Source organism: Notamacropus eugenii, chromosome 2 (assembly GCF_028372415.1).
Source record: "Notamacropus eugenii isolate mMacEug1 chromosome 2, mMacEug1.pri_v2, whole genome shotgun sequence".
In the NCBI taxonomy this organism is placed as follows: Eukaryota; Metazoa; Chordata; class Mammalia; order Diprotodontia; family Macropodidae; genus Notamacropus; species Notamacropus eugenii.
Window position 1 is genome coordinate 97,657,500 of NC_092873.1, and position 25,875 is coordinate 97,683,374.

General features: G+C 41.9%; 1 protein-coding gene across 2 annotated transcripts in view; it reads left to right on the forward strand.

The window, feature by feature from the left end:
• Positions 1-25,415, forward strand: part of GLP1R (glucagon like peptide 1 receptor) — an 88,868-nt gene extending 63,453 nt beyond the window's left edge. Inside the window, exons 8-13 of one of the 2 annotated variants that reach the window (XM_072641993.1) lie at positions 7,998-8,058; positions 8,480-8,549; positions 8,750-8,838; positions 9,572-9,710; positions 10,063-10,104; positions 18,944-25,415. In XM_072641993.1, coding sequence (XP_072498094.1) covers positions 7,998-8,058; positions 8,480-8,549; positions 8,750-8,838; positions 9,572-9,710; positions 10,063-10,104; positions 18,944-19,111 — 569 coding nt within the window. In that variant the 3' untranslated portion in view covers positions 19,112-25,415. Of the gene's footprint in view, positions 1-7,997; positions 8,059-8,479; positions 8,550-8,749; positions 8,839-9,571; positions 9,711-10,062; positions 10,105-13,964; positions 14,150-18,943 lie in introns of those variants that run through there. The other variant, XM_072641994.1, reaches the window with a different exon arrangement.
• Positions 25,416-25,875: the final 460 nt, after the last annotated feature.

Sequence of the window (25,875 nt, forward strand, 5' to 3'; positions counted from 1 at the left end):
TTTTTTATTTTATTCTAGTGCAGGGATTTTTAAACTTTTTTATGTCATGGACCCCTTGGGAAGTCTGGAGAAGCCTATGTATTCCTCAGAATAATGTTTTTAAATGCATAGCATAAAATATATGAGATTACAAAGGAAACCAAATATATTGAAATACATTTTTTTTTAAAGTTCATGGACTCCAGGTTAAGAATTCCTGTTTTGAAGGCAGAAGAAGGGAGACATGGAAGGTTCTTGAGGAGGGGTGTGATATGTTCAGACTTGTGCTTTAGGAATATTATTTTAATGGTTCTATGGAGGATAGATTGTAAAAAGACTGAAAGATGGGAGTCCTATTAGGAGATTATCCAGGCTTGAAATAGAGAGGTTGCTATATGAATAGAAACTAGAGGACAAATGCAAGAGATGTCACATAGATCAAATCATGTGGGGCATGGGGAGAGAGGAGTCAAGGAATGACTCTGAGATTATGAACCTAGGTGTGTGGAAAGATGAAGGGGTACTCAACAGAAACAGGCAAGTTTGGAAGAGGAACAAGTGGGAAGGTATTGGGGGTGGAGGAAAAGGAAGATAATTCCTTTTGAGGCATTCTGAGTTTCAGATACCCACAGAGCAACAACTGGAGATGATATGAGAATGGAGCTCGGGAGAGAGATGAAGCATGTCTATATAGATGTCATCTGCATAGAGATAATAATGGAACCCATGGAAATTGAAAAGATCATCAAGCAATAGAGTCTAAAGAAAACAGAGGAGGCCTCCAGGCACAGCCTTTGTGAAGAGTACAGGGGACAGGACATGGATGAGGAACCAAAGAACTGAGAAGGAATCACCAAATAGAAAGAGAACTAGGAGCGATCAATGTCATGGAAGACTAGAGAGGGCAAAATATTCTCCAAAAGAAGGAAAGCAACAGTGTTGAATAGTCAAGAGGTCAAGAGGGATAATAACTGTGAAGAGATCTTGAAAATTAGCAATTAAGAGACCACTGGTGACCTCAGAGAGGGCAATTTCAGTGGAGTGAGGAGGTCAAAAGTTTTATGTAAGGGTTGAGAAATAGGAATGTAGACAAGAAAGCTCATCACCCTGAAAACTGTCACAGAGCAGGGAAATGACGGTCCTCTCCATCACAGAATTATTGGGAATGGAAGGAACCCAAGAGAGCCATTTAGCCCAGGAGTCACAAATTCAATATTTCAGGTTTATTTTCATTTTTTTCTGTTGACACTACTACCTAGGATGTGTTAATTAGATGCACTATTTGCCGAACAAAATAGAGCAAAGCATAATATGAATTGTAGGTATTTGAAAAGCCTGGAATAAAGGGGACTAGGAGTATGTGTGTGGGTGTGTGGGTGTGTGTGTGTGCACGCACATGCGTGCACAGATTTAAGCTGTGATCTGGTATAAATGTGTAGTAGATTGAAAAGAAGACAGTATTTGATGGGTTTGAAGACAGATAAGATAGGCTGAAATGTTGATTCTCGTTATACTACTTGTGAGATACCAGGCAAATCCCTTAACCTCTCTGGGCCTTGGCTTTTGCATCTATTAAAATGAGAGGGTTGAACAAAATGAGCTCTGACTTCTTTTCTAGCCTCTCATTTCATACATAAGGGAACTCTGGCCCAGAAATGTTCAAGTGACTGTGCCCAGAGTCACATAGCTAATGATTTAGTGACAGAGTTAGGGCATCACTCCAGTGTCTTGGTCTAGTGGTCTTTCTACTCAATCATCCTGCCCCTCAGCCTGAAGAGCTCTCAGAGTCTCAGGCTATCTCTCCTCAAGGCTCAGCAACCATTGAGAGAGGAAGCTGGCTCCTTTCTAAATATCTTCCTAATACTTCTCTCCCCATTTTTCTTCCCCCTTTCTTGGCTTCAAATATACAGGTCTCTTAGACATGAGTTCCAAGAAAGTCATCAAGGCACAATGGAAGGAGAAGCCAGTTCAAATTCTGATTGTCTCTATGACTTTGGGAAAGTTAATTATCTTTCCAGGTCTAAATTTCCTCATCTTTAAATGAGAGGGTTGAATTAGATGAATTTTAAAGTTCCTCCCAGCTGTTCATCTTTGATCCTTATCCCTGCAGCCTAATCCTGCCAATCTGACAGGAGAGTGGACTCTTGGGACTCACTTAAGTTAAGCTGACCAGTCCCTACCTGGCTGACAGCCAAGGCAAAGATCTCCTAAAGGTGGATGAGACAAACCACAGGATGTCTGCTCTTTCTGAGAAACAGCATCATCATTGTTAGTGCCCTGTCACCATGGAGACCAGAAGGCAAGCAAGGGCAGTGGAGAGGGACCAAGTAAAGATAGAGAGACCAAGTGTCAAAGGGGCTTTCACAGGGAATAGAAAGGCTGTTAGTGAAACAAAGTGAGGTCTGATCTATCACATTTGAAGAAGACAGAGACTGTTCAGGTGGAGGAGAGATAGCAGGCAGGTATAGGCTCCCTTCTCTCCCACACAGTCTACAACTTGTCCAAATAACAGCTCTTTCCCCTTTATCTCTCAGGTTTCTTCTCTTACCTCAAAAAAGAAGATATTCAAGAAATAGAGCCCATTGGAGACTCCAAATAGACAGTCAATCTTGCAAAGTCAGGGCAGTTTGAGAAACTATTGACTGCTGCTAAAGTTAAGAATTTAAAAAAAATCATTGATATCTTTTGTTTTTATCTTTCCTTCATGTTCAAATCTTTCCTTTCCTCTCCCCTTTCTCTTCCTCTCAGCAGTAAGCAATCCTTTGTAACAAGAAAGAAAGGAAGGAAGGAAGGAAGGAAGGAAGGAAGGAAGGAAGGAAGGAAGGAAAAAAAGAAGGAAAGAAAGAAAGGAAGAAAGAAAAAGAGAGAGAAAGGAAAGAGGAAAAAAATTAGCAAAACCTACTAACACAAAATCAAGTACATGCAGTATTTCATACCCGTAGAGCCCCAATTCTAGAAGAGAAGGAGACTAACTTCCTCATGGGTTCTTCAAGACCTGGTCATTATCATTAGGCAGATTTCAGAAACTGAGGAATTTCAATCGACCCCACTGAAACCCCAAATCCCATATCTAATCATTACCAAAGACAGCTGTGTAGGTTGTAACCAGAGTATGGTTTGGTAGCTTTGAGAGAGGACTAAAGTGCCAGGGAAACATTATTTTCCTGAATGAGTTTCATTTTCTTATTTACAGTTGAAATTTTCCTCACACTCCCCATTTGTGGTCCCCCCTTCCCCCTGCCTGGTTCCTCTGTTTTCTACATGAAAAAATAAAAAAAAAAGATAAATCCAGCAGAGAGCTTGTAATGCTTCCTAGTTAGGGCAGGGCTTTCTCTCTGTGTGTTTTTAAAAAATTTAAAAACAACAAAAGAAAGTCTTTGTTAAGGGGACCTTGCAAATGGTTGATAATAACCTAATCTTCAACTATCTCTCACTCTGGGTGAGAGGTGGTCTACTAAAAATAGATACTCAGATAACTAGAGAGCTGAGAATTTGAGTAGAGAAGAAGAAAGAAGTAACCTTGGACATCTGTTTTGTGCTAAACCTGGAAACAACGTTTGGGGTTCATTACATCTATTCCCCAGTATCCAGAAACAACTTTCCTTTAAAAGCAGGGGTAAAATAATCTAATGGGACAAAACCCTAGACTGGGAGTCAGGATATTCCATTTCTGTGACCGTATGACTTTGGACAAGGAAACTAATTACTCTGGATCTCAGTTTCCTGGTCTGGATAATGGGGATGATGATATCCTGCTTACCTAATAGGATTATAAGTGAGGAAAATATTTTATAAACATGAAAGCTCTATAAAAATGTGAGTTCCCTATTTTAAAAAAATTATGATTATTTTTTCTTGGATCTTGGTCTGTGCATAAAGATGACCAAGAAAGGGGCTTTCTCATGGTGATGGTGATGATGGTGATAGTTGATAATAATAGTGAAGGCTAAGGAGTTTCCTGTCTCAGAAATATTCTCTGACTCAAATAATTGAAGAAATGTTCGGCTATGCCAATATGATTAAAATTTTTTGTTTGTTGTTTAGTTATTTCAGTCATGTCTGACTCTTTGTGACCCCATTTCAGGTTTTCTTGGCAAAGATACTACAATGTTTTACCATTTCTTTTTCCAGATCATTTTGCAGGTAAGGAAACTGAGGCAAACAGAGTTAAGCGATTTGACCCAGGGTAACATAGGTAGTAAGTGCCTTAAACCAGGTTTGAACTCAGGAAGATGAGTCTTCCTGACTCCAGGGCAAGCAGTCTATCCAATGCACCCCCTAGCTGCCACTAAAAGTTATTACGTTATCTAAATTAATTTATAGATTTAGTACCAGACCAAACTACCAAGGATTACTTTATGTCACTAAGTCAAAATAGGGCCTGAGACAGGACCTGTTATTTCACTGATATAGAGAATGCCCAGGTAAGAGAATTCCCTCTACCGGTGAAGATTAGCATCTTCTCTATAACTTAGAGCCTGAGAGAGTTGCCTTGAACAGTAAGAGATTATAGTGACTTAACCGATGCGTCAGAGACGGGACTTAAAACCATATCTTCATGGCTCCCTAGACACTAGGCTATGGCTGCCTCTCAGCAACTGGGTGGCACAGTAGACAGAGACCTGGGCCTACAGGATCCAGGCTCAGATACCAGTTGTGTGACTTTGGTCAGATCACTTAACCTCTGTCTGCTTCGGTTTCCTCAACTGTGAAATGGGGGGAGGGGCAGTGAGAATAAGCCCTACCTCCCAAAGTGGTTGTGATGATCAAATGAGATAATATGTGTAAAGCACTTGGCATACAGTGCTTGGTACATAGTAGGCACTTAACAAGTTCTTGTTCCTTTCCCTTCAACTAGGCAAATAAATACAAACATACTTAGATATTATATTTATTGTCATTTGATAAATTATTGTTTTATATTTAAAATATTTAATTTTTTAAATATTTAAATATTATTGTAAATATTAAACAAATAAAAGAAATATCCCCTGGAAGGAAATGCCATAAAGACATATACAAACATGTGTCCATGCCTGTACACTTAAATATATATCCTTACCTTTCCTGAAAATAGACAACAGAGAGATACAGAGACACAGAGGAAGATACAGACAAAAGAGATTCAGAGAAAGAAACATCAATACCTCAATATGATCAGAAAGATTCACAAAGATACAGTGCTAGAGAGAGAGATATAAGGAAAGACATGCCGAAATCTCAGTCCTTACTTATGGTGAAGTCTCCCTCTTGGAGTCTAGTGATGGATGGATAAATAGAGAGCTATAGATACATTGATATATGTGGATAGATAGCCTATATTTAATATCCTATATATGTGTATGGACATGTATATGTCCACTTCTATATCTATATGTCACCAGATTCCAAGATGGGAATATGGAGATATATGTATACATATATGTGTGTGTATATGAACACATATATGTATATGTATGAATGTATGCGTGTATATACATATGTATCTATACATGTGGGGAGAGAATACATTATATGCATATACACTACCTATATTACATATATAATATATGTATACATGTATGTATACATATTATATACATATATAATTATGTATGTATAATATATAATTTTATGTGTATATAATACACACACACACACACACACACACACACACACACACATATATATACTGAGTGAGAGAGAGAGATTTGGTCTCCATTTGGTATAGATTAGCTGCCCTCTGAGATTAGTGATTCTGTGATCCTCCTGCCTAGTACAGTGGGCAGTGTGTGACATGTGGGAAGTGAGCAGCTAGGAGGCAAGACTTGGAATCTTCTGAGCTCCAGTCCTTGATCAACCAACTGCCTGCTGAACATTTCCATCTGGATATTCCTTAGGTCTCTCAACATATCCAAAACAAGACTCATTATCTTCCAGCCCAAACTTTCCTCTTCTCTAAAATTCTGTTTTTCTGTTGACAGCATCACTATTTTCAGTCAAGCAGGTTCACAATTTTGGAGTCCTTCACTTTTCAATCTCCCCTAAACTTCATATCCAATCAGTTACTTTATTGTTGTGTTCAGTCATTTGAGTTATGTCTGACTTTGCGTGACCCCATTTGAGGTTTTCTTGGAAAAGATACTGGGGTTGTGCTATTTCCTTCTCCAGATGAGGAAACTGAGGCAATCGGGCTTAAGTGACTTGCCCAGGGTCAAATAGCTAGTACACGTCTGAGGCCAAATTTGAACTCAGGTCTTTCTGACTTCTGGCCTGGCACTCTATCTAGTGTACCATCTACCTGTCATAAACTCATATCCAGTCAGTTGCCAAATCACTTCCATTCTACCATCTCTCTCACATTGAATCCCCTTCTTTCCACTCAAAGGACCACTTCCCTATTCCTCAGGTCCTTAGCATCTCTCACCTAGGCTAATATAATAACCTACTAATTGATCTTCCTGCTTCCCATCTCTCCCCTCTCTAATCCAGTTTCTGCACAGCTGCCAACATCACATCCTAAAGCAGTCCAATCATGTCACTGCCTTTGTTGAAGAATCTTTAGTGGGTCCCACTGCAGCCAGGCTCCCTGCCAGGCTCCCACCTACCTTTATAGTTTTATTTCACTTTATTCCAGACCAACCTTCCTGCTGTTCCTGGAACTTGTCATTCCACCACTCTACCTCTGTTCCTTTGCTTAGGCTATCCTCCCATGTCTACAGTGCACTCCACCTCCCCTCCACCTCTTAGAAGAGTTATCTTCCTCCAAGACTGAGTTCAAGGGCCTTCTCCTCCATAAAACCCCTTAATCACATCTAATTCCTTAACTTATCATTTATTTGCATTCATAGGCATGCATATAGGGTGTGCCAAGTGCACCTAGGCACACCCTAATGTCTCAAAGAAATGGATTAAGTTGTGCCTCACTTTTAAAGTCTATATTTTTAAAGTAATGCTTAGTTAATTGTTTTAACTTAAGTTTAATTTGTCTAATGAATAAAAAATGTCCTTTATGATTGAGTATTCAATAAATGTTTACCTGAAAAAACACAACATAAAATGAAATTCTCTAGATGTACAACTTCATCAAAATGTGCTGTGGGGACCTATGTGAAGTATAAAGCACATATTATGTGCCAGGCTTTGAAGTAAATGCCAGAGATTTTTTTAAAAAGGCAAAAGACTGTTCCTGTCCTCAAGAAGCTTACCATCTAATGGTTGTTAGAGTAGATTGAATCCAAAGGATGTCTGGAGGTGAGCTCATTAGGACCTTCTTCCTGCCCTCCACTACCCCCACCCCTTGTCCATGTATATCTCTGTTTAATGTCTCTGTCTACTGTCTCCTGAATATATGAAAGCCAGACCTGTTTCTGTGTCATTTGATGGTCGTCCCCCCAGGTTAATGAATGATGATGGTGGTGACCAGGATGAGGATGATCCTGTGGGGAGATCAACAGGACTGAAGCCTCAGAGCCTAAGTCCCAACATCTTGACAATAGAGAATGTGGATACATTGACGAAGGCCACTGGGTGGGAGGTCCACATTAGACAGATTCTTAACCTTTTTTGTCATGGTGCCCTTTGGCAGTCTGGTGGAACCTGGTGAACCCTTCTTAGAATCCTGATTTCAAATGCATAAAGTAAGATACATAAGATTATAAAGGAAGCCAATTATATTGAAATATAGTTATATATCTATATATGTGTATATATGTATGCCTATATAAATGCATATGTATGTCTGTATAAATTATATGTATGTATGTGTTTATATCTATATAGATCTATATGAACATATAGATATAAACCAAGTTCATGGGCGCCATGCTAAGAACCCCAGGGTGGAGAGAGCTAATGTAGGGGTTCCTTTCCTTACCTGTCTCTTCTTCCCCTCATTTTTCACTGAGTGATAAAGTGGCCTGAGAGGTGATCAGAATTCCCTCTTGGTAAACAGTCTGTACCATCTTGCCTGCTGGCTACCACCAGGCTGGATGTCTCCACAGCCAGCCTCTCTCTCTTTCTCTCTGTTTTTCCTCTAGGTGTTCCCCTGCTGTTTGTCATTCCCTGGGGCATCGTGAAGTACCTGTATGAGGATGAGGGGTGGGTGCCTTGCATAGACACTGGTAGTTGGGTCTCCTTCAAGGGTTCTGGGGGCTGGTGAGGGGAGTTGGGCTTAGGGTCAGGGAGGCCCAGTCCCGAAGGGTCCATGGGAATCCTTAGGCCCGACTGTGGGACTTCTGACTGTGGGGAGTGGGGGAGGGAGGAGCCAGAAATGTATACTATGACTCCATCCCACAGGAGCCCATTTCCCCAGACTTTGTTATAGGTCCTAGGGGCTGGGACTCCCTAAAGGTGTTCGGAGAATCGGCATCCCTGTTTGTACCTACCTGGCTGTACTTTGCATGTGCTATGTGGGTATTCCTATCTCTCCTTTTTTGTATATGGCTGTGATTCTTTGCCTGTGGACCACTGTGTATATCATACATATGGATGTACATGTATGAATCCCTCCTCTCCCCAGATGTTGGAACAGAAACACTAACATGAACTATTGGCTGATTATCCGGCTGCCTATTATCATGGCCATAGGAGTGAGTGACCTTGGGGAGGTGAACCCAAGTGGAGGGAGGGAATTTATGGAAGGCAGTGGTGGGAGATGGGCTGGGGGCTGAGGGGAGAGCCAGAGACTTGTTAGGAATAGAGGAAGGGGAGGGGAAAGGGGAAAGAGGGAAAAGAAAGAGTACATTGCCATAAGAGTATTGTCACAAATCCTTCCCTCTCTATTCCACAGCTGAATTTCCTCATCTTTATCAGAGTGATCTGCATCATCATCTCCAAACTGAAGGCCAATTTAATGTGCAAGACGGACACCAAGTGCAGGTGAAGGACAAATTACGCAGAAGGCAGATCCTCATTCTGCACTGTATTCAGTCAACTAGACTTGTTTGTTGCTCAGTGCTGGTCATGTACATATGTACCTGTCTCCCCCAAATTAGGGTCATAGCTCTAGAAGAGAAAGGGATGGTTGATTCTCAGTTACTTGTGACCATAAGATCAATGGGACACTGGATAACTGACATTCATGGATACTCCCCAGCACATCAAATTCTTAGACAAGCTTCAACATCTCCACTAGCTTTTACAGGGTTATTTTGGGATCACTGAGTTCCTCTCTGGCATCTATGATACTAAACTGGAGAAATTAGGTATGCATGCATGACAGAAAGCAGCAGACAAATTGAGGTGAAAGAATGTAGTGCAAGGTGATGGCCTCAGTGCTACAGCAGGGGAAGAGCAGGTGTTATCATTAGGGGCTAGTAAATCAGGGAAGAGAAGGGATTTTGAGTTGGGTTAACCAGAACGAGTAAGAGTCAGGAATGGAACACAAGAAGAATCCCTTCTCCATAGGTACTATATCATAGAACGTCAGACCTGGAAAGGACCTTAGAAATTATCTAGTCTCTGGTTCAATTCTCTTATTTTATAGGTGAGGAAACTTGAGGATGAGAGAAAAAGTGGCCCCAAATCACACAGGTAGTAGGTAGCAGTCTGCTTTTCCCTTTCCTGGCTTTTTTTCCCCAGCAGCTCATAGATGCCTCTTTCTGATCCTCAGGTTGGCCAAATCAACTCTGACCCTCATCCCCTTGCTGGGGACCCAAGAGATTATCTTTGCCTTTGTGATTGACGAGCATGCCCAAGGAACCCTGCGTTATGTCAAACTCTTCTGTGAAATCTCCTTTGCATCCTTCCAGGTAACATCAAGAACTAGTTAACTTCCAGGTCACATCAAAAAGCAACAGGGATTGGCAAAGGAGCTAGAAGCATCCACATTTAGCCCCTTAGACCCGTCAAAAGCCTCTTGTATCCTATTTATCAGTTGGCCCTCACACTCCCTGGGAATCAAAAGCAAGGCAGCCATTATTATCTCCACAGTACGAATGAGGAAACCAAATTCTAAACATCTCTGTTTCTGGAACAGAGTGTGGGGTTGCAGTGTTCCAGGGTTGGGAGAGATGCAGAATATTTGAGACTGCGGGGGTGCTGAGGACTCTCCAGACCTGATCTATGGAGCCTTAGCTTCCTGACAACAATATTTGGTTTCAGGGGCTGATGGTGGCCATCTTGTACTGCTTTGTTAACAATGAGGTAAGGAATGGGAAATTACAATGGGGGAGGTGAGGGAAGGGGGAAGAGGCATTAAAAAGTCTGGGAAAGGCTATTGCCTTGATTTATCCTTTGGGGGCAATGGGCAGAGAATAGGAAGGTGACTCCTCCTTAGTTAGATTTTTCCAACCTACCTATATACCCCATTCATCATCCAACTCCAGCTTTTTCCCACAGAGTACCAACTTTGTAAGGAATCTGAAGGTTTTTCATCCCAGAGATATATTCTCTCTCTCCCATTCCACCTATGCCCTTTACCACTCACCTACATTTTGCACTTGTCCAATGTAACTTTAGGAAGATAACCTCATTTGAATGGCAATTTTAACCCAAGCATAATTAGAGAAGTCTGCCTGTTACTAAGATCATAAAATGAATGTCAAAGCTATGGAGAGATTAATTGATTAATTAACCAATTAATGAATTCAGCCAGCATTTGAGAAGTCATGCACTGTCCAGAGGAAAATATAAAGTTCCCTCCTTCAAAAAACTACCAGTGTAGTAGGGAAGGTTCATGTACTACAAAGAGTATTAAGTGCATTTGAGAGCTTCAAAGTGCTACGAGAACACATAGAAGAAAAGGATCCCTCCTAGCCAAGGCAGCAGGGAAGGCTGCTTAGAGAAGGTGGCATTGCAACTGAATCTTAAACACTGAATTGGAGTTCAGCAGGTAGTAGAGATATTGTTAGCATAAGGAAGGGCTTGGGCACATAATGGGAAAGCACAGGGTATGTTAAAGGGTTCACTTTCTAGGTAGTTGGAAAAGTAGGTCTGGAAGTCATGGATGGAGCTGTCAGTTTGGGAGTCACAAATGTTGAGGGGATGATGGAAGGGAAGAGAATCAAAGAGAGCTCAGAGAGAAGACCAAGAATAGAACTGCCTAAATTTAGAAGGCAGAAAGAGGGAGCAGAGCCAGCAAAGGAGACATAGAACCAGTGATCAAAGGAGTGAAAGGAAAGCTGGGAGTGGACAGCAGTACAGAAGCCAAGAGACTCTCCAGGAGAGTAGGCTTGTCAACAGTGTCTGATGCTTCAAAGAGGGCTAAGGAATATAAAGAATGAGAAAGACCATTGAATCTAGTAAGTAGTAGGTCCTTCATGACCTTGAAAAGAATAGACTCAGTAAAGCACGGCCTTGTTATTTAGTTGGTTTCAGTTGTGTCCAAGTCTCAGTGACCCCTTTTGGGTTTTCTTGGCAAAGATACTGAAGTGATTTGCCATTTCCTTCTCCAGTTCATTTGACAGATGAGAAAACTGAGGCAATTGGGGTCAAGTGACTTGCCCAGGGTAGCACAACTACTAAGTGTCAGAGACCAGCTTTGAATTTAGGTCTTCTTGTGTCCAAGCCCAGCACTCTATCCACTACACCACCCAGCTGTCCTAAAGCACAGAGAATGGAGGTCAAATTACAAGTGCTGTGGAGTGACTGAGTAGTAAGAGAAATAATTAGTCTTTAGAGAATTTTGGCAATAAAAAAAAAGTCAAGATATGGGGTAATAGCTTGAATGGGGTAATGGAATGAAGAAGTTTCTATTTATTTTTTAAGATAAGAGAGACTCGAGCATGTGTGGAGACAGATAGAAAAGAACCAGGATAAAAGGAACAGCTGAAAATCTATGAGACAGCATGCCAGAACTTTGTCTTTGCATCTCCCAGCACACTGTGCAAGGTATTGGCTGAATTCATTAATTGACCAAGACCTGAAGAGAGCAGAAGGGGACTGGCTCAAGGCCGCAGGTGGAAGGGTTAACCTTGACAAGGAGGATGACCAATTTTTCCTCTGAAGATTGGAGGGGAGGAGGAGAGGGTGTCTGTAAGTGATTGAGAAGGGGCTGATGAGCTGAGAGAGGTGTTGAGGAAGCTTATGTCAGAGGGACCTCTGAAAAACAGAAATTGAGGTCATCTGCTTTGAGTGTATCTGTGTTTGAGAACTCTGAGTAAGGTTGGGAGCTCAGGGAGGGAGGTTTGGTATGTTTGCTGGGGGCAATGTGATGGGCAGTCAATAAGAGATAAATGACCAAGTTGCCAGGCAGCAGCAAGGGCTTATGCCCTGAAGGTTTGCAGTCTTTGTTGTTCAGTCATATTGGAGTCTTCACAACCCCATGGGCCATCTGTAGCATGGTCTGTGGAGGTTTCCTGGTAAAGATACTGGAGAGGTTTGCCATTTCCTTCTTCAGTTTTATGCAGGCAGGGTCTTAGGTGACTTGCCCAAGGTCACATAGCTAGTAAGTGTCTGAGGGCAGATTTGAACTCTGGTCTTTCTAACTCCAGGTCAGTGCTCTTATCTATTGCATCACTTAGCTGCCCCAAGTTTCACTGTACCAAAATGTTATGTGTAAGATCTGGCCTTCCTCACAAGGGAGGAAAATTCAGCTTCTTCATTTACTGATAGCCCTTAGGGTGGAGGTGTGTGTGTCAGCCCGAAGGAGGTGGAGGGGCTGATGTCCCCCTCCCCTCCAGAGACTAACTAGTGGCCTTGTACATCTGAGTCATCACCTGAGGGAGTATGGCCTGAGCCAAGCTGTTAACAAGGACGATGAAAGTCAATTCAAGGATTGCTTTCTACCTGGTTTTGGAAAAGCAAAACAACCAGGCATAGAGACTATTGTGATTCATTCAGGTGGGTCCTGGAGAGATGGGATTTCTGACCACTTAAGCCCAAGGACTGGGGTGGAGAGGTGGGAGGGCATTTAGTATGGAAAATGCCTTTGTTCACTCTTTCTCAAAAAAATAAAGTACTGGTGAGAGAGAAGAAAGGAATAGGAAAAGACCTACATCATGTCAGACACATCTAAATAGCCCAGGAGTTGGCGGTGGGGAGGAAATGTGACTTTCCCAGGACCATCCAGACCAGGCTAGGAGGAGGCCAGGCTGTGAACAGTTCTCAGGCCCTCCCCTCACCTCATGGTTGCCCACCACTCTCTGAGAAAGGGCTAAGTCAGACTTCCCTTCCATGTGACCTCCAGGTCCACTATCCCAAAGCCCACAGGTGAGGACAGAGATGAGGCTGCTCCAGAGTACCACTTCTAGAGCCCTGAGGCAGGGACCCTCTTTCTTTTGTGAGGGATTTTCTCCCAGTACCCAATGCTTTTTTTTCCAGTTTCCAGCCATGTGCATCTCATTTGAGATTTTGATTCAAAGCTGGGAAGGCACAAGCCATTTCATTAGGCTGTGCCTCAAACTATCCTGTTTTCCCAGACCCTTCTCTACCTCCAAATTGTTCAAGTCTTCAGGGCTTCCCATTGGCTTTGAGTCTTACCCAAACAATCCATGCATCATAGGGACTAGGGATAAGGGGGATCCCTAACTTTTTCTTTCAGAGGACATTAATAAAATTATTTTCACAGTATCATAGAATGTGAGACCTGGGGAGGTCCTTAGAGATCATCTAATCCAACCCCCTTGTAGAAGGGAAGAAAGTGAGGTGGAGAGAAGAAGCACTTTCTCAAGGTCAGAGTTCAGACTACAGGCTGGCTCTTGTGACCTGTGACTCAGCTCATACTGACTTCATTCTCAAAAAGAAGTGTAATGGTACAGAAGCTTTATTCCCTACACAGTGACTAGATCATAAGAACATAGATTCTGGAAGGGACCTAAGATTCCAGTGAATGTTGGCCAACCTCTTCATTTACAAATGAGGAAACCAAAGCATAGCTAGGGTCAGGGTCTAGGGCAAGATTTAAACTCAGGCCTTCCTGAGTCCATGCCCAGCCCTCTATCTACTAAACCACCTAGGAATGAGGAGATAGTGAAATGAGGAGATAGTCCTTCCAGTAGGAGAACATAAAAGGAGACTAATCCAGGGATCCTGCCTATTCCTTTCTACCTACTCCTCCTTCTCAGGTACCCAGGCTCCTTCTAGATTCTGGGGATGACTCAGCAAAGTCAATGGACTGCCACAAATGGTTTGTGATGAATGAGGGGTAGTCCAGCCTGCCTTGCTTTCAGTTTTCCCCAGTGGGCCCTTTGGAAGGGCTTTTTAAAAAATGAATAAAACGTTGAAATATGTGAAAATAAAACAGCTTGGCCTCTTGCGTTTCCTTCAGGAATTATTCACAGGTCTTATAGCCAAACCTCTCATCTTCCCCCTCTCTCTCTGCCTTAGGGGTGATTTGCTGCCCCAGACCTAGATCTAGGTCTTTTATTTTATGGTTCTTAGAAGGGAGGATAGGCACATTTCCCCTCACCCCCCAGGGCACAAACCATTCCTGAAGCTAAAGCAATAAAATTGGAACATGGGGCATAACTGAAAAAAAACACCCCAAAATAAGCATTTGTTAAGTACCTATTATGTGCCAGGCACTTTACAAATATAATTTTATTTGATCCTCACAACAGCCTTGGCAGGTAGATACTATTATGATCCCAATTTTACAGTTAAGGAAACTAAGACAGAGGCTAAGTGACTTGCCCAGGGTCACATAGCTGGTAAGTATCTGAGGCCAGAATTGAACTCAGATTTTGCTGACTTCAAGCCCAGTGTTCTACTCACTGTGGCAGCTAGTTGTCTTTTCACCAAGGAGCCAGGAGGCTCCATGGCCAGAATTTGGCTGAGGATGGTGAGACAGGTCCCTTCTAACTTCCACAACCACATCATTTCCCCAACCCCCTCTCCTCTTTTTTCCATCTTCTCCCTTTGTAGGTGCTACCTGCCTCTCCTCTACTTCAAAATACATACACACACCCCATATACACAATCAACTTCTCTCTCTCATTAAAAAATATATACGTATGTGTATATAAATATATATGTATGTGTGTATACATGTATGCATACATACATATGTATATATGTATATACACCTCAGCCTAGATTCCTGACTAGGAATATCCTTGAATTAATGTTGCAACAGAGTTTCCCATTACCCATAATCACCACCTTTATCATCTTTTTGTTGGTGACATCGATTGTGTAACATTTACAGGGACAGAAGAGAGAGTTCTTTAGTGGGCTCTAGTCTTGGATATGACTTTGTGGCCAGATTTCCCAAAAGCCATTAGACCATCAAAATTTTCTTTTGCCCACAAATAATAATACATAAGCCTTGATCATTCATGTATCCCCTTTCCCATTGGCTTCTTCCGATGTTAAAGTTTCTATTTTCTCTCCCCTCTTTATCCAGTTATCATCAAGGATAAACATATTCAGCTTTTCCTACCCATCCCTACATGAACATCTAGTCCCATGAACCTCTAATGCATAGGAGTCAGTTGGGTATAATGGAAGGAGGAAAGGACTAGAAGTCAGAAGACTTGGATTCTAGTCTAGGTTTTGTTCTGCATGACCTTTGACAAATCACTTTCCCCCTGTGAGCCCCAGTTTCCTCATCTGTCAAATGGAGATGATAATACTTCTACCTGCCTCACAGGATTATTGTGAGGACTACATGAGGTCATGTTCATGAAAGTGCTTTTTAAACTGCAAAGCACCATCCTGATGTGAGATCCTGTTGTCATTTAATGCCTCATTTTTATATTCTATCACCAGATCTTTATTAGACTAGGGGCCTGATTTCCTTTAGGGTTCTGGCCTCCTTTCAGCTACCTCTGAGAGAGAATCAACATGTGTTGCCCTCTCCCAGGAGTCCACAGGAGGACACAAGCTGTTCTCTTTGGGCTAATACCACAGATGGTGAGAGCGTCTCTCCATGCCCAGGGTTGCTATGACAATGCTTCAAACCTATGGGAAAGATGGCCAGAAGGCTGACTCTAGAAGCTGCCACATCTCTTCTGGCTGCTGAAGACACAAGGGCATAGGAGAACGGAGGAAATACAGAGGAAGGAAGGGATGTGGGAGGCAGTGTTGATTTTTGGCCAAAGTTGGTTTTCTCTTGAAGGACACAAATATTTACTATTGAGGATCTACCCTGTGGCAGCCACTTGGCTGAGCTAATCCTTGCAACAACCCTGGGAGGTAGGTGTTATAATTATCCTGATTTTACAATTGAGGAAACTGAGGCAGAGGGTGGTTAAGTAATTTGCCAAACATCACACACCTAATCAGTGTATAAGGCTGGAACTCAGGTCTTCCTGACTCCAGAACCTAGATGCCTCTAGTAAATGTTGCAGAAAATAATAATAATTATTTTGACAAATATTAATACATAATGACAATATATATAATGGCAATAAAATAATGACAAATGCTATTAATAATAATGATGATCTTGATGATATCTAGAATTTAAGTAGCTCGGAATCCATCTAATCCAGCCCCCTCAGAAGACACCAAGGTCTAGTTAGGTAAGGGAATTGATCTGTGGTCTAATAGTTTATTCATTTTTATAACTTTGATGACCCCAGTGTCAGTACCTATATATGAGTAGGGTCTCTATTGCTTAACTGCATTTCAGTACTCAGTTGAAATAGTGGGAAATGTTTGAAAATCCTGTCTTTATGACAGATCTCTTCTTTTTTTGTTTGCTTGGTTTTTTTGGTGGTGGTGTTGTTTTGGAGAGGGAAAGGCAAGGCAATTGGGGTTAATTGACTTGTCTAAGGTCACACAGTTAGTAAGTGTCAGGTATCTGAGGCTGAATTTGAACTCAGGTCCTCCTGACTCCAGAACCGGTGCTCTCTTTACTGTACTACCTAGCTGCCTCAGATCTCTTGTTCTTGTGAGATATTCTACTTTATAAGAAATCTCCCCATATGTGAGGGAGTTTTCCCCAGATATCCCTGATTTCTCTTATTCCCTTTGGCTCCTGTTATCTCCTGTTGTAAGTGGAAGCCTATGTCACCCGCTGCTCAGGTGTGAACAGCTAAGGTCAGTTCTGGTTGGCATGGGTCCCCATTAGGTACAGGGGCAATGTAGAATCAGGAGGTCAGCATGGCCAAAGAGACAGGAAGTGGGATTTCTCTGTTTCCTTTTCCCTCTCTGCACTGGTCTTGTTTCTGTGACTTCAGCCCTGAAGGCAGTAATAGCGTGTGCTTTGGTCACCCTATCAGGCAGGTCCTATAGTCTTCCTGGCCCTGGGTTGTGAGGCTACAGTAACTTGTGTGCACACAGAAGACTTCTCTGGATATTATCAACTTTGAACAGAAAAGTTCTTTTAAGGGATGGCATGCAGGGTGGTGCAGACATCTCATGGTGCTATGTTAGATCGATGGGAGCTGTTGGGAAGAGGAGGAGGAAAGAGAGGGGGGAGGCGGGGAGTGGAGTGTTTGCCACAGAGACTTGGCAGGGGAGCCCACAGTTGGCTCACCTTGACAACAGCAGCTGCACATCTGGCACTGCAGGCAGTCCCTTCTGGAGGGAGAGCCTAAACGTCGAGAGAGTGGCCCTGAGTGCAAGTAAGTGCCCAGAGGAAATTCATCCTTTTGGTCCTGGCAAATTCCATGTAGCTTTTGGCCTGCTAAAGCAAGCGACATTTACCTTGAAATTAAGAAGCAGTTTCCATTCTGTTGATCCCAGGGACTGGCTGTGTAGCTCCAACATGAAGTATAACATTCTCTGAGGTCAAGGAGCCAGCCTTGGGGACACATTATTAGTGTCAGAGTTCTTGATGATACCTCTGGGACCATCTGCTCTCCAAAGGTACGAGGGGAGTTAAGGTAGAGGTTACCAAAGCTGTGTCCTTTTGGCTCTAGTGGAAGGATGATATTGCCTTATATTTTGCTGTCAATACAATCTGTTTCCTGGGTACACGCCTTGTTCTCTTTGGCTGCTGTTCTGAGTTCTGCTTGATGGAGTGAGGGTGGCGTCCTGAATTGTATCCAGTAATTCCAATACACACTGCATCTCCCTCTGTGGTCATTTCTATTTTTATAGAAGGGGCATGTGTGTGTGTGTGTGTGTGTGTGTGTGTGTGTGTGTGTGTATACACATACATACATATATACACATACACACACTCTGGTGTACTGGTGTGTGTATGGATGCCTTTGATAGGCTGTTCTCTGTATCATGAAGACTGATCATCTCTGCACCATCTCTAGATGTTTAGAACTAACCTCAGTTTATCAATTCAATTCAACTGTCTCTTGCTCCCAATAACCTCCTCATCTCTGTTGCTCTCTTCAGGCTAATATAGACATATGTGTAGACATCTTTGGAAGCAACCAATTCATAGAATCACTAGGTCACAGATTTGGAGCTCTGAGAGAATTTAAACACTAACCTCTTCATTTTATAGATATGGAAACTGAGGCCAAGCTATTAGATGGAAAAATCAGGATTCGATTCCAGGTCTTCTGACTCCAAAGGTCAAAATACCAGAACTAGAACATAGCTCCTCACATTGGTTCAGTACTCTTATCTCTATATTATGTCCTTGTTCCTTTCATCTATTCATTTTTACCTGTTGGTTAGAAATATGGGTTTAGTGGCATTCAAGTAAAGGGAAAAGGTATTATTTGGTCTTCTCTGAAAGGGTCCAACCTCATTATAGAATATGAGACTAAAACTGGGAATATGTGATCTCTCTCCCTGTTCTCTCTCTCTCTCCCTGTTCTCTCTCTCTCTCTCTCTCTCTCTCTCTCTCTCTCTCTCTCTCTCTCATTCTCGCTCATCCTCTTTTGTTAAATTATATTGTGATGGATTGTGAAATATACTTAGCTGAATCACAGAGTTTAGAGATGGAAAAGTTCAATTAAGTCATTGAGCCCATCCCTCTCTCCCAAGAAGAGGAAAATGGAAGACAACAATAAACAATTTTATTGGGATATTAATTTAGATGCCTGAAGGCCCTGACTTGTGTCTCTTAAAATAAGACAGTAGATTTTTTTTTCTCGTTCCCCTCTAATGCAATAAAGAGAAGCTTTTGCAATTTGTGGATAGTTGGTTTATGTACTCATTTTCACTTTCTCTCCTTCTCCCATGAAAGGTCCAGTTGGAGTTTCAAAAGACTTGGGAGCGCTGGAGACTGGAGCACTTTTACACCCAGAGAGATTGCAGCATGAAGCCCCTCAAGTGTCCAGCCAATAGCCTGAGCAGTGGTGGCACCATAGGGAGCAGTTTGTATGCAGCCACCAGTCAGGCCACCTGCAGCTAAGATGCCCAGGTCTCTCTCTCTCTCTCACCACCTGGAAGGCCTAGTTGGGAGAAACCCTAGAGGTGGGAGGTATCTTCCTGGGTACTTGGGCAAATGTGCATGTACATATACATACACCATCACACACACAGAAGTCCTCTGCTTTATCTCTCCCTCCCCCAACCTATCAAACAGGCAAATGGATGATGCCTTTTGGGACTCATGGACATACATATTTTCTCCAAGGAAAGGAGGCCAGCTAATTCGATCATTTTGTCAGAAGAAGAGGAAAAATGATTGTAGCTAAAATGAGGATTTCTTCCCATCAAGGCACAAGGCCCCTGGGGTTCCCCAGACAGAGCAGCAAATCAACCCCAGTCCTAAATTCAAGGTCAATAGCCAATTAGTGGGGCTGGAGCTGGGAAGTGGGGGTGGAGAGCAGCACAGAGAGTGGCTGATGAAATTACAAACACAACACAGGGCCAGTTTTGAATAGAGATGTCACTTGTCTCCTGCCATAGTCAAACTGCCCAAATATTCTACTTAATTAAAAGTCTGTATAGGGAGAGGGATGCTGTTTGTGTCACCCCTGCCCCTTTAACTCATAACTTGACTTGCCTTAGATCATTTGTTTGACCATAACCTATCCCACTGTTGAGCACATCTCTTAGCATAGGAATCCACAATTATGTAAGGGATGGAAAGAATGTCATCTGATCCTCTCCATGAGGATTTTCCTCCCTTGGACCCTATTTTTCTCATAGCCCGAAAAGCTATGGTAGATCTTTAGCTGAGAGATTCAGGCATTTGGGAGATAAGTTGTCATATCTTGAATCCCTTCTTAAGGTCAGAGTTCCTAGTGTCAGATATCTCTAACATTCCTCCAGGAAAGCTTTAGGAGCATAAGCATTGTGCTGGAGGCAGAGAAGTGGAACCCCACTACAATGAACGTGTTACTGTCAATAGCCCATCCAACACTAGGGTCTCACCAACAGTTATATAGCTACTAGAGAGGATGCTCTTTGGAAAGAGTAGATTGCAGTGCCCAGCAATCACTATGGAGGCAGGACCTGATCAAAGTTTTTTTCTTTTGAAAACCACTCATTTGGAGACATTCCACTTCTCTTGGTTATTTTTCTTTCTTATGAATACTTGTCAAGTGTGAATATGCAATTCTTACTTTTCCCATCTAAGGAGATCAAGAACTTAAGTGAATATAATAGGATATTGAGTCATGTAGGGAAGAGGAGAGGGGGTAAAATCAGTTATTGAACTCATTCCTAATTGTACTAATTAGTTTTTGCCCTGTAACCAGCTGCAGTTTTGTAAATAATAATAATGACGATATTAGGGAAAACTCATCAATCCTTCCCCCCATCCATGAAAAGAAACTAGACACATACCAACAGTTCAGAGACTCTCATGGGAAGAAAACAAACATCCTGACCATCCAAGGATTGATTTCAAGGAACAAGAATGAAGTTTCCAAAGCATCAGCAAACTTTGAGAAGCGCAGATGAACCATGAATGGGGCACGGTGGGGAGGGGTGCAGGGGACGGAGGAAAGAAGAGTTGGAGTTCAGGACGAATTACTTTATGACTCAGTCTCCTCCACCTCCCTCTCCATTTGATGGGCCTGAAGATCCTCCCTGTGGCATTGTAGCACACACGGGCCCCAGTGCCCCCTCTGAGAGGTATGCGATGTGCAGGGAAAATAATAATGGGGCATTAAAACCACACCAAGCAGAAAATTTCTTAGATCTGAGCTTCACTGGAGTGTTGTGTCTGCATTAATAGGGAAGCTGAACTGCAGGCTAAAGGAAGGGATAATGCAAACTGTATTACTAACTTAGGGCAGCTGATTGAGGCCAGAATGGGGGCCGCAGGGAGTGCCTGACTCCCCCAAACAAGGACAAATGTTACAACTTGCCCTTCTTGCTTGTATTTGTGAGTTGGGGCGGGGAGGAAAATGGATAAGTCCTGAGGGCTTGCAGTGACAGATGTGGGGGTAACAGTATGCACTTAAGTTCGAAACTAACAACAGCATTTTGAGAATTATTAACATGCACTGATAATGGCAGGAAGATATATTGATGTATACGAGCCTGACAAATTAACCCAGGGCAAGGGGGAGAGGGAGGGAATTGCCAAGGGAAAGTGTTTACTTAGATACATGCATAATTTTAGCTGGTTTCAGTATGTGCAATGGACAGAGGTCTCTACCCTGGCAGGTGTTCTATGGGTCCTCTTGGATCTTTATTATATCCAGGAATTTCAGAAAACTTGACATAAGCCCCTTGTTTTGGCTCTGCAGTGTTTTCCCCAGCCAGATACCTATCTGATGAAATGTTTTCTGTACCCCCAGACCCTATGACTATTAATACTGCTCTGAGTGACAGTGTACCAGTCAGAGACATACCCCCACTTGAATCTATTCCCAAACTATCCTAAGCTAAGTATAACTTTACCAGGTCTGGCAACTATTGAATTCAAGGTACTCTGAAATTCCTCTGGCATGTGTCTGATTCTGTTTATACACCTAATGCCATAAACTTGGAACTTGCTGAGAGTTTTTCTGTCTGTCTCTGTCCTCTGTGTTCATAGTGCTGACTACCAAGGTCTCCTCCTGTTTGTCTATTTGAGTCTAATGGCTGGTCTGTGCGGTCGCTGATTTCAGCACTCTGGCCAGCTACCCAGAACTAGTTAACTAAGGGTATTGTAAATAGTGTCAGTGAGCCTTGAGGTAAAAGTCAAGATAGACATAAAATGCACATGAATCCAGGGTTCCTTTCCCCCTTAAAACTACTCCATTTTCCTTCCTGAGCCCCAGGTGTTGTCTTAAAGATTAATTCCAATGCACCTCACAGTAAAAACCACACCAATTCAGTATTAGAATCCTACAATGGCAGAGCTTGAGAAGTCAGTGTTTATTAGTATCTGCTATGTGCCAGGCACTATGCTAAGCACTCTGGATACAAAGGCAAAAGATAGTCTCCAATTTCAAGAAACTTACAGTCTAGTGGGGGAGACAACATGAAAACAACTATGTATAAATAAGATACCTACAAGATAAATCAGAGGACTAAGAGCCGTGAGTTTAGACCTCTAGTCCAAGCCCCATCCTTTTATAGATAAGACAGAGATCTGACATGCCTAGGGTCATGGGATCATAGATTTGGAACCAGGAATAGAAATACTGCCCAATCTAACCCATTCATTTTGCAGATGAGGAATTCAATCCTTTACTTTACAGATGAAGAAAGTGGTATTTCCAAGGTCATAAAGCTAGTGAGTGAAAAAGCCAGAACTAAAACTCCAGTCTTACTTATTCCCAGTCTGCCTCTATGAGGAAGAAATATAGATAATGTAAATAACAATCAGGCTATTTAGGATGAAAGTTTTCAGTGATATTTGGCACTGGCTGGTCTATTGAATGAACAAACAGATGGCAACAAAGGCAGAGACATCAAACGGTGAAGGCCTAATCTTGCCTGACCAAATTCTATAATTTGTGTGAGAGGGAGGACATGAGGACTTTATTGCTCCTACTGGAGTATGTCATTCATCTTAGACTTATTATGAAGAAATGAAATGCATCAAAATACATGCGTGTACAGACGCAATAAATGCATTTGGGATGACAAATTCAGTGCTTCCTCATTGGACTGACTTTTAATTTTCTGATTCATCTGGGCTACTCTGGGGAAACATTACTATCCATATGGAAGATATACATAAAAGAAACTTCTTTGTATCCCATGTCCTTGTTGCCTTTGTTATTTGCCTCTCTGGTCCTCTCTGGAGTTGAAGTGAAGCCAACAAGCCTGGGAACTGGAGACAAGCATGGAAAGAGCAGAACAGTTATGAACAGCAAGGAGGAAGAAATCAGTTTCCATCTGGTCCTTCAAGATCCTTATAAATATTAGGAGCAGCGTAGTACAGAAGAGAGAGCCTTGGACTGAGAATCAGAAGACTTAAGTTCTGTTTCTAATGCTACCATGGACTAGCTACTAGCTGAGTCTCAATTTCCCCATCTATTAAAGTGTAATTAGATCAGTTAGTCAAGGCTGGAACTTTAGAGTTCCTTCAAGATCTGGCATTCTGAGTTTCTAAGACAGCAATTTACAGAGAAGAGTGGTCTTATCCCCCTCCCTAAGCTTCTTTCCTCAATGTCCAAAAACATCTTTATGTGGACTCAAGGAGTCAGATCAACATTCTGAAAGACAAATCCAGAGTCACCTCACCTACTGTGAAGGTCATGAGACTGTATAACTAAGGGCAAAGAGTTGTTTCAGAACCTGAATGGTATATGTGTCCTTTCCATGCACAGACAGAACTCCCATTACCACTAATGCCTGCTACGTGCCCAGGGAAGGGAAAATATATTTCAGGGGCTTGTTTTTCCTTCTCTAAATTGATTCTAATTTACAACACTGCCCCTGCTTTTGGTTCTTATGAAGCAAACTCCATAAAAATCTTCAAATAAAATGTTCCTGCTGATTCTATTATGACAACTTTCTTTAATTCCAGACCAACTTTCTCTTTGGTGGATGGGAGCAGTGGGGAAGCTTTGGCAATCAGGGTGATTCTACTGTATCTGTAATTATTTCTGCACTGCCAATGAGTCCAGATGGGCAGGACATAGCCAAACTTAATGATACAAAAGTTCTGCTGAATTTTCCCTAGATCTCAATTTATCACAGTTAAGTGATCTGTTTGTTTGCATTTGACTATGCAGAAGTGGCCTGTCACTTGTTTTTGTTCAGTCAGTCATTTTCTTTGTTCCCCATTTGGGGTCTTCTTGACAAAGATCCCAGAGTGGTTTGACATTCCCTTCTCTAGTTCATTTTACAGGTGAGGAAACTGAGGCAAACAAGGTTAAATGACTTGCCCAGGGTCACACAGCTAGTAAATGTATGAGTCCAGATTAGTTCCTGACTCCAGGCCCAGTGCTCTCTCCACTCTGCTACCTAGCTGCTCTGATACTTCTGTCCATTTCATTTATTGTTTAAATGGGTCTCATTCACCAAATAGTGTGTTTCTATTCCTAGAACTTAAAGATACTGCTTTCTCTAATGTCCCCTCATTGCTGTTTCTTAAGCTGTCTTCTCTGAAAGGTGATCTTGCTATATTTGCTGTAAGACAGAGTCATCAAGCATGCAACCTGTACTACTCTTGAGTGCATCCCTGAAACAAAGTAAACTGTAATTGGGAAGCATTACAAAATAACAAAAATACAATCGAACATAGATAATGCTAATATGTGGTTTTCTATGTCAATATACAGCCCTCAGAGATCTTTATTACAGTTTAGTGGTCCTATTTCTATTTGAATTTGGCACCACTTCTGTAAGACATGCCTCCAACTGGGACCTAATGAAGGGGAGCAAATGTTAAGGTTGAAATTGGTGATACGCATGAAAAACCCTGATGTCACAAAAAAATCTGAGCCAACTGTTATATCCTAAGCTTACATGGAGGTCATTCAACCTTTTCAGTTAAACTTGTCAGAATATCTGTAATTAGTCAAACTGCATAATCTAGCATGACTAATTATCATTGTATAAAGCAATCCAAGGAAAGGAAAAAAGGAGGAAGAACATTTGCATGCAGTGAGCAGAGAACTTGACCATCCAATTTGGAAACCAAAGACAAGCCACTGCTTTCCTTCATATATGAAGTGTTTGCTGTTGGGTGGTCATGGAGTTTGGGGGGTGAGGAGTCAAGAAGGTACAAGGGAAGGAGTTACATGGGCAATCTAGAGCAATGTCTCAAAGTTAGTGTATGATTTTATCAAGTGGGCAAGCTATAAAGACAAAGAGGTAAGCCTAGACATCTGCCTTCATTTTCATTTTTGCTTTCCCCTTGTATTAATTTCTTCATGTGGCTAATGTTTTCCTTGCCAACCTGCAGTTTTTACCAGCTCCCAGCACCTCCCCACCCTGAATCACACTCCAGGGGCAAAACTACATGAAGTTTGAACATATGTGGTTCTTGCATCTCACCAGCTAGAAGTTGTGGCACTCAGGGGGATTTTGGTGGGTTTCCAGTGGTCAGGTGCTAGTCTTTAAATGTAACAGAAGACTAGGTGCACAGGAGAATAACCTGCTTCTATTTTTGCTGCTATGGGAGATAACTGTTCTTCATGAATGTTTAAACAATGTAATTTTTGTGTGACTTGATGTGTAATGCCATATGCAAATAAGATCAGCATCTTTAGATTGCATATGTATATAGTGTATGAATTTCTTGTACATACCTTAATGGATGTGTACCCATTCTTATTTGACCTGGCAAGATAAATAAAAGCTTACCATTAATGTGACTAATTTTTTTTTCTCTGTCTATGAGAGGAGTTTTTCTGTGATGTCAACTTAGGTGACTCATGGTACAGTGAGAAAATACAAAAGATGTGGTTTTCATACCAAGAAGAAAAAAAAACCCTGCTCATTACTCATAGAATGCTTTTCATCTTCCGAGCACTTAACAAGTACTAATTTATCCACTGCTGGGCCTTTATACAGTGACTGTAATGTCATTTAATTAGAGATGTTGGGTGGTCGAGTGGTTTAAACAATGAATGACAAGCCAAATGGACGTGTATTCTAATTCCACTGATTCATTTGATTTGTTTCTGTCCAAATGAACTCAGCCCATTAAATCTGGCTTTTTAAAAAAAGACATAAAAGCAAAATTCTTGTTTGCAAATTAGTCATAGTATTTGAATTGAGTTCATGTTTTGAAATCCATCTTCTGAAAGATGAACTTCGTTTCAATTTACATAA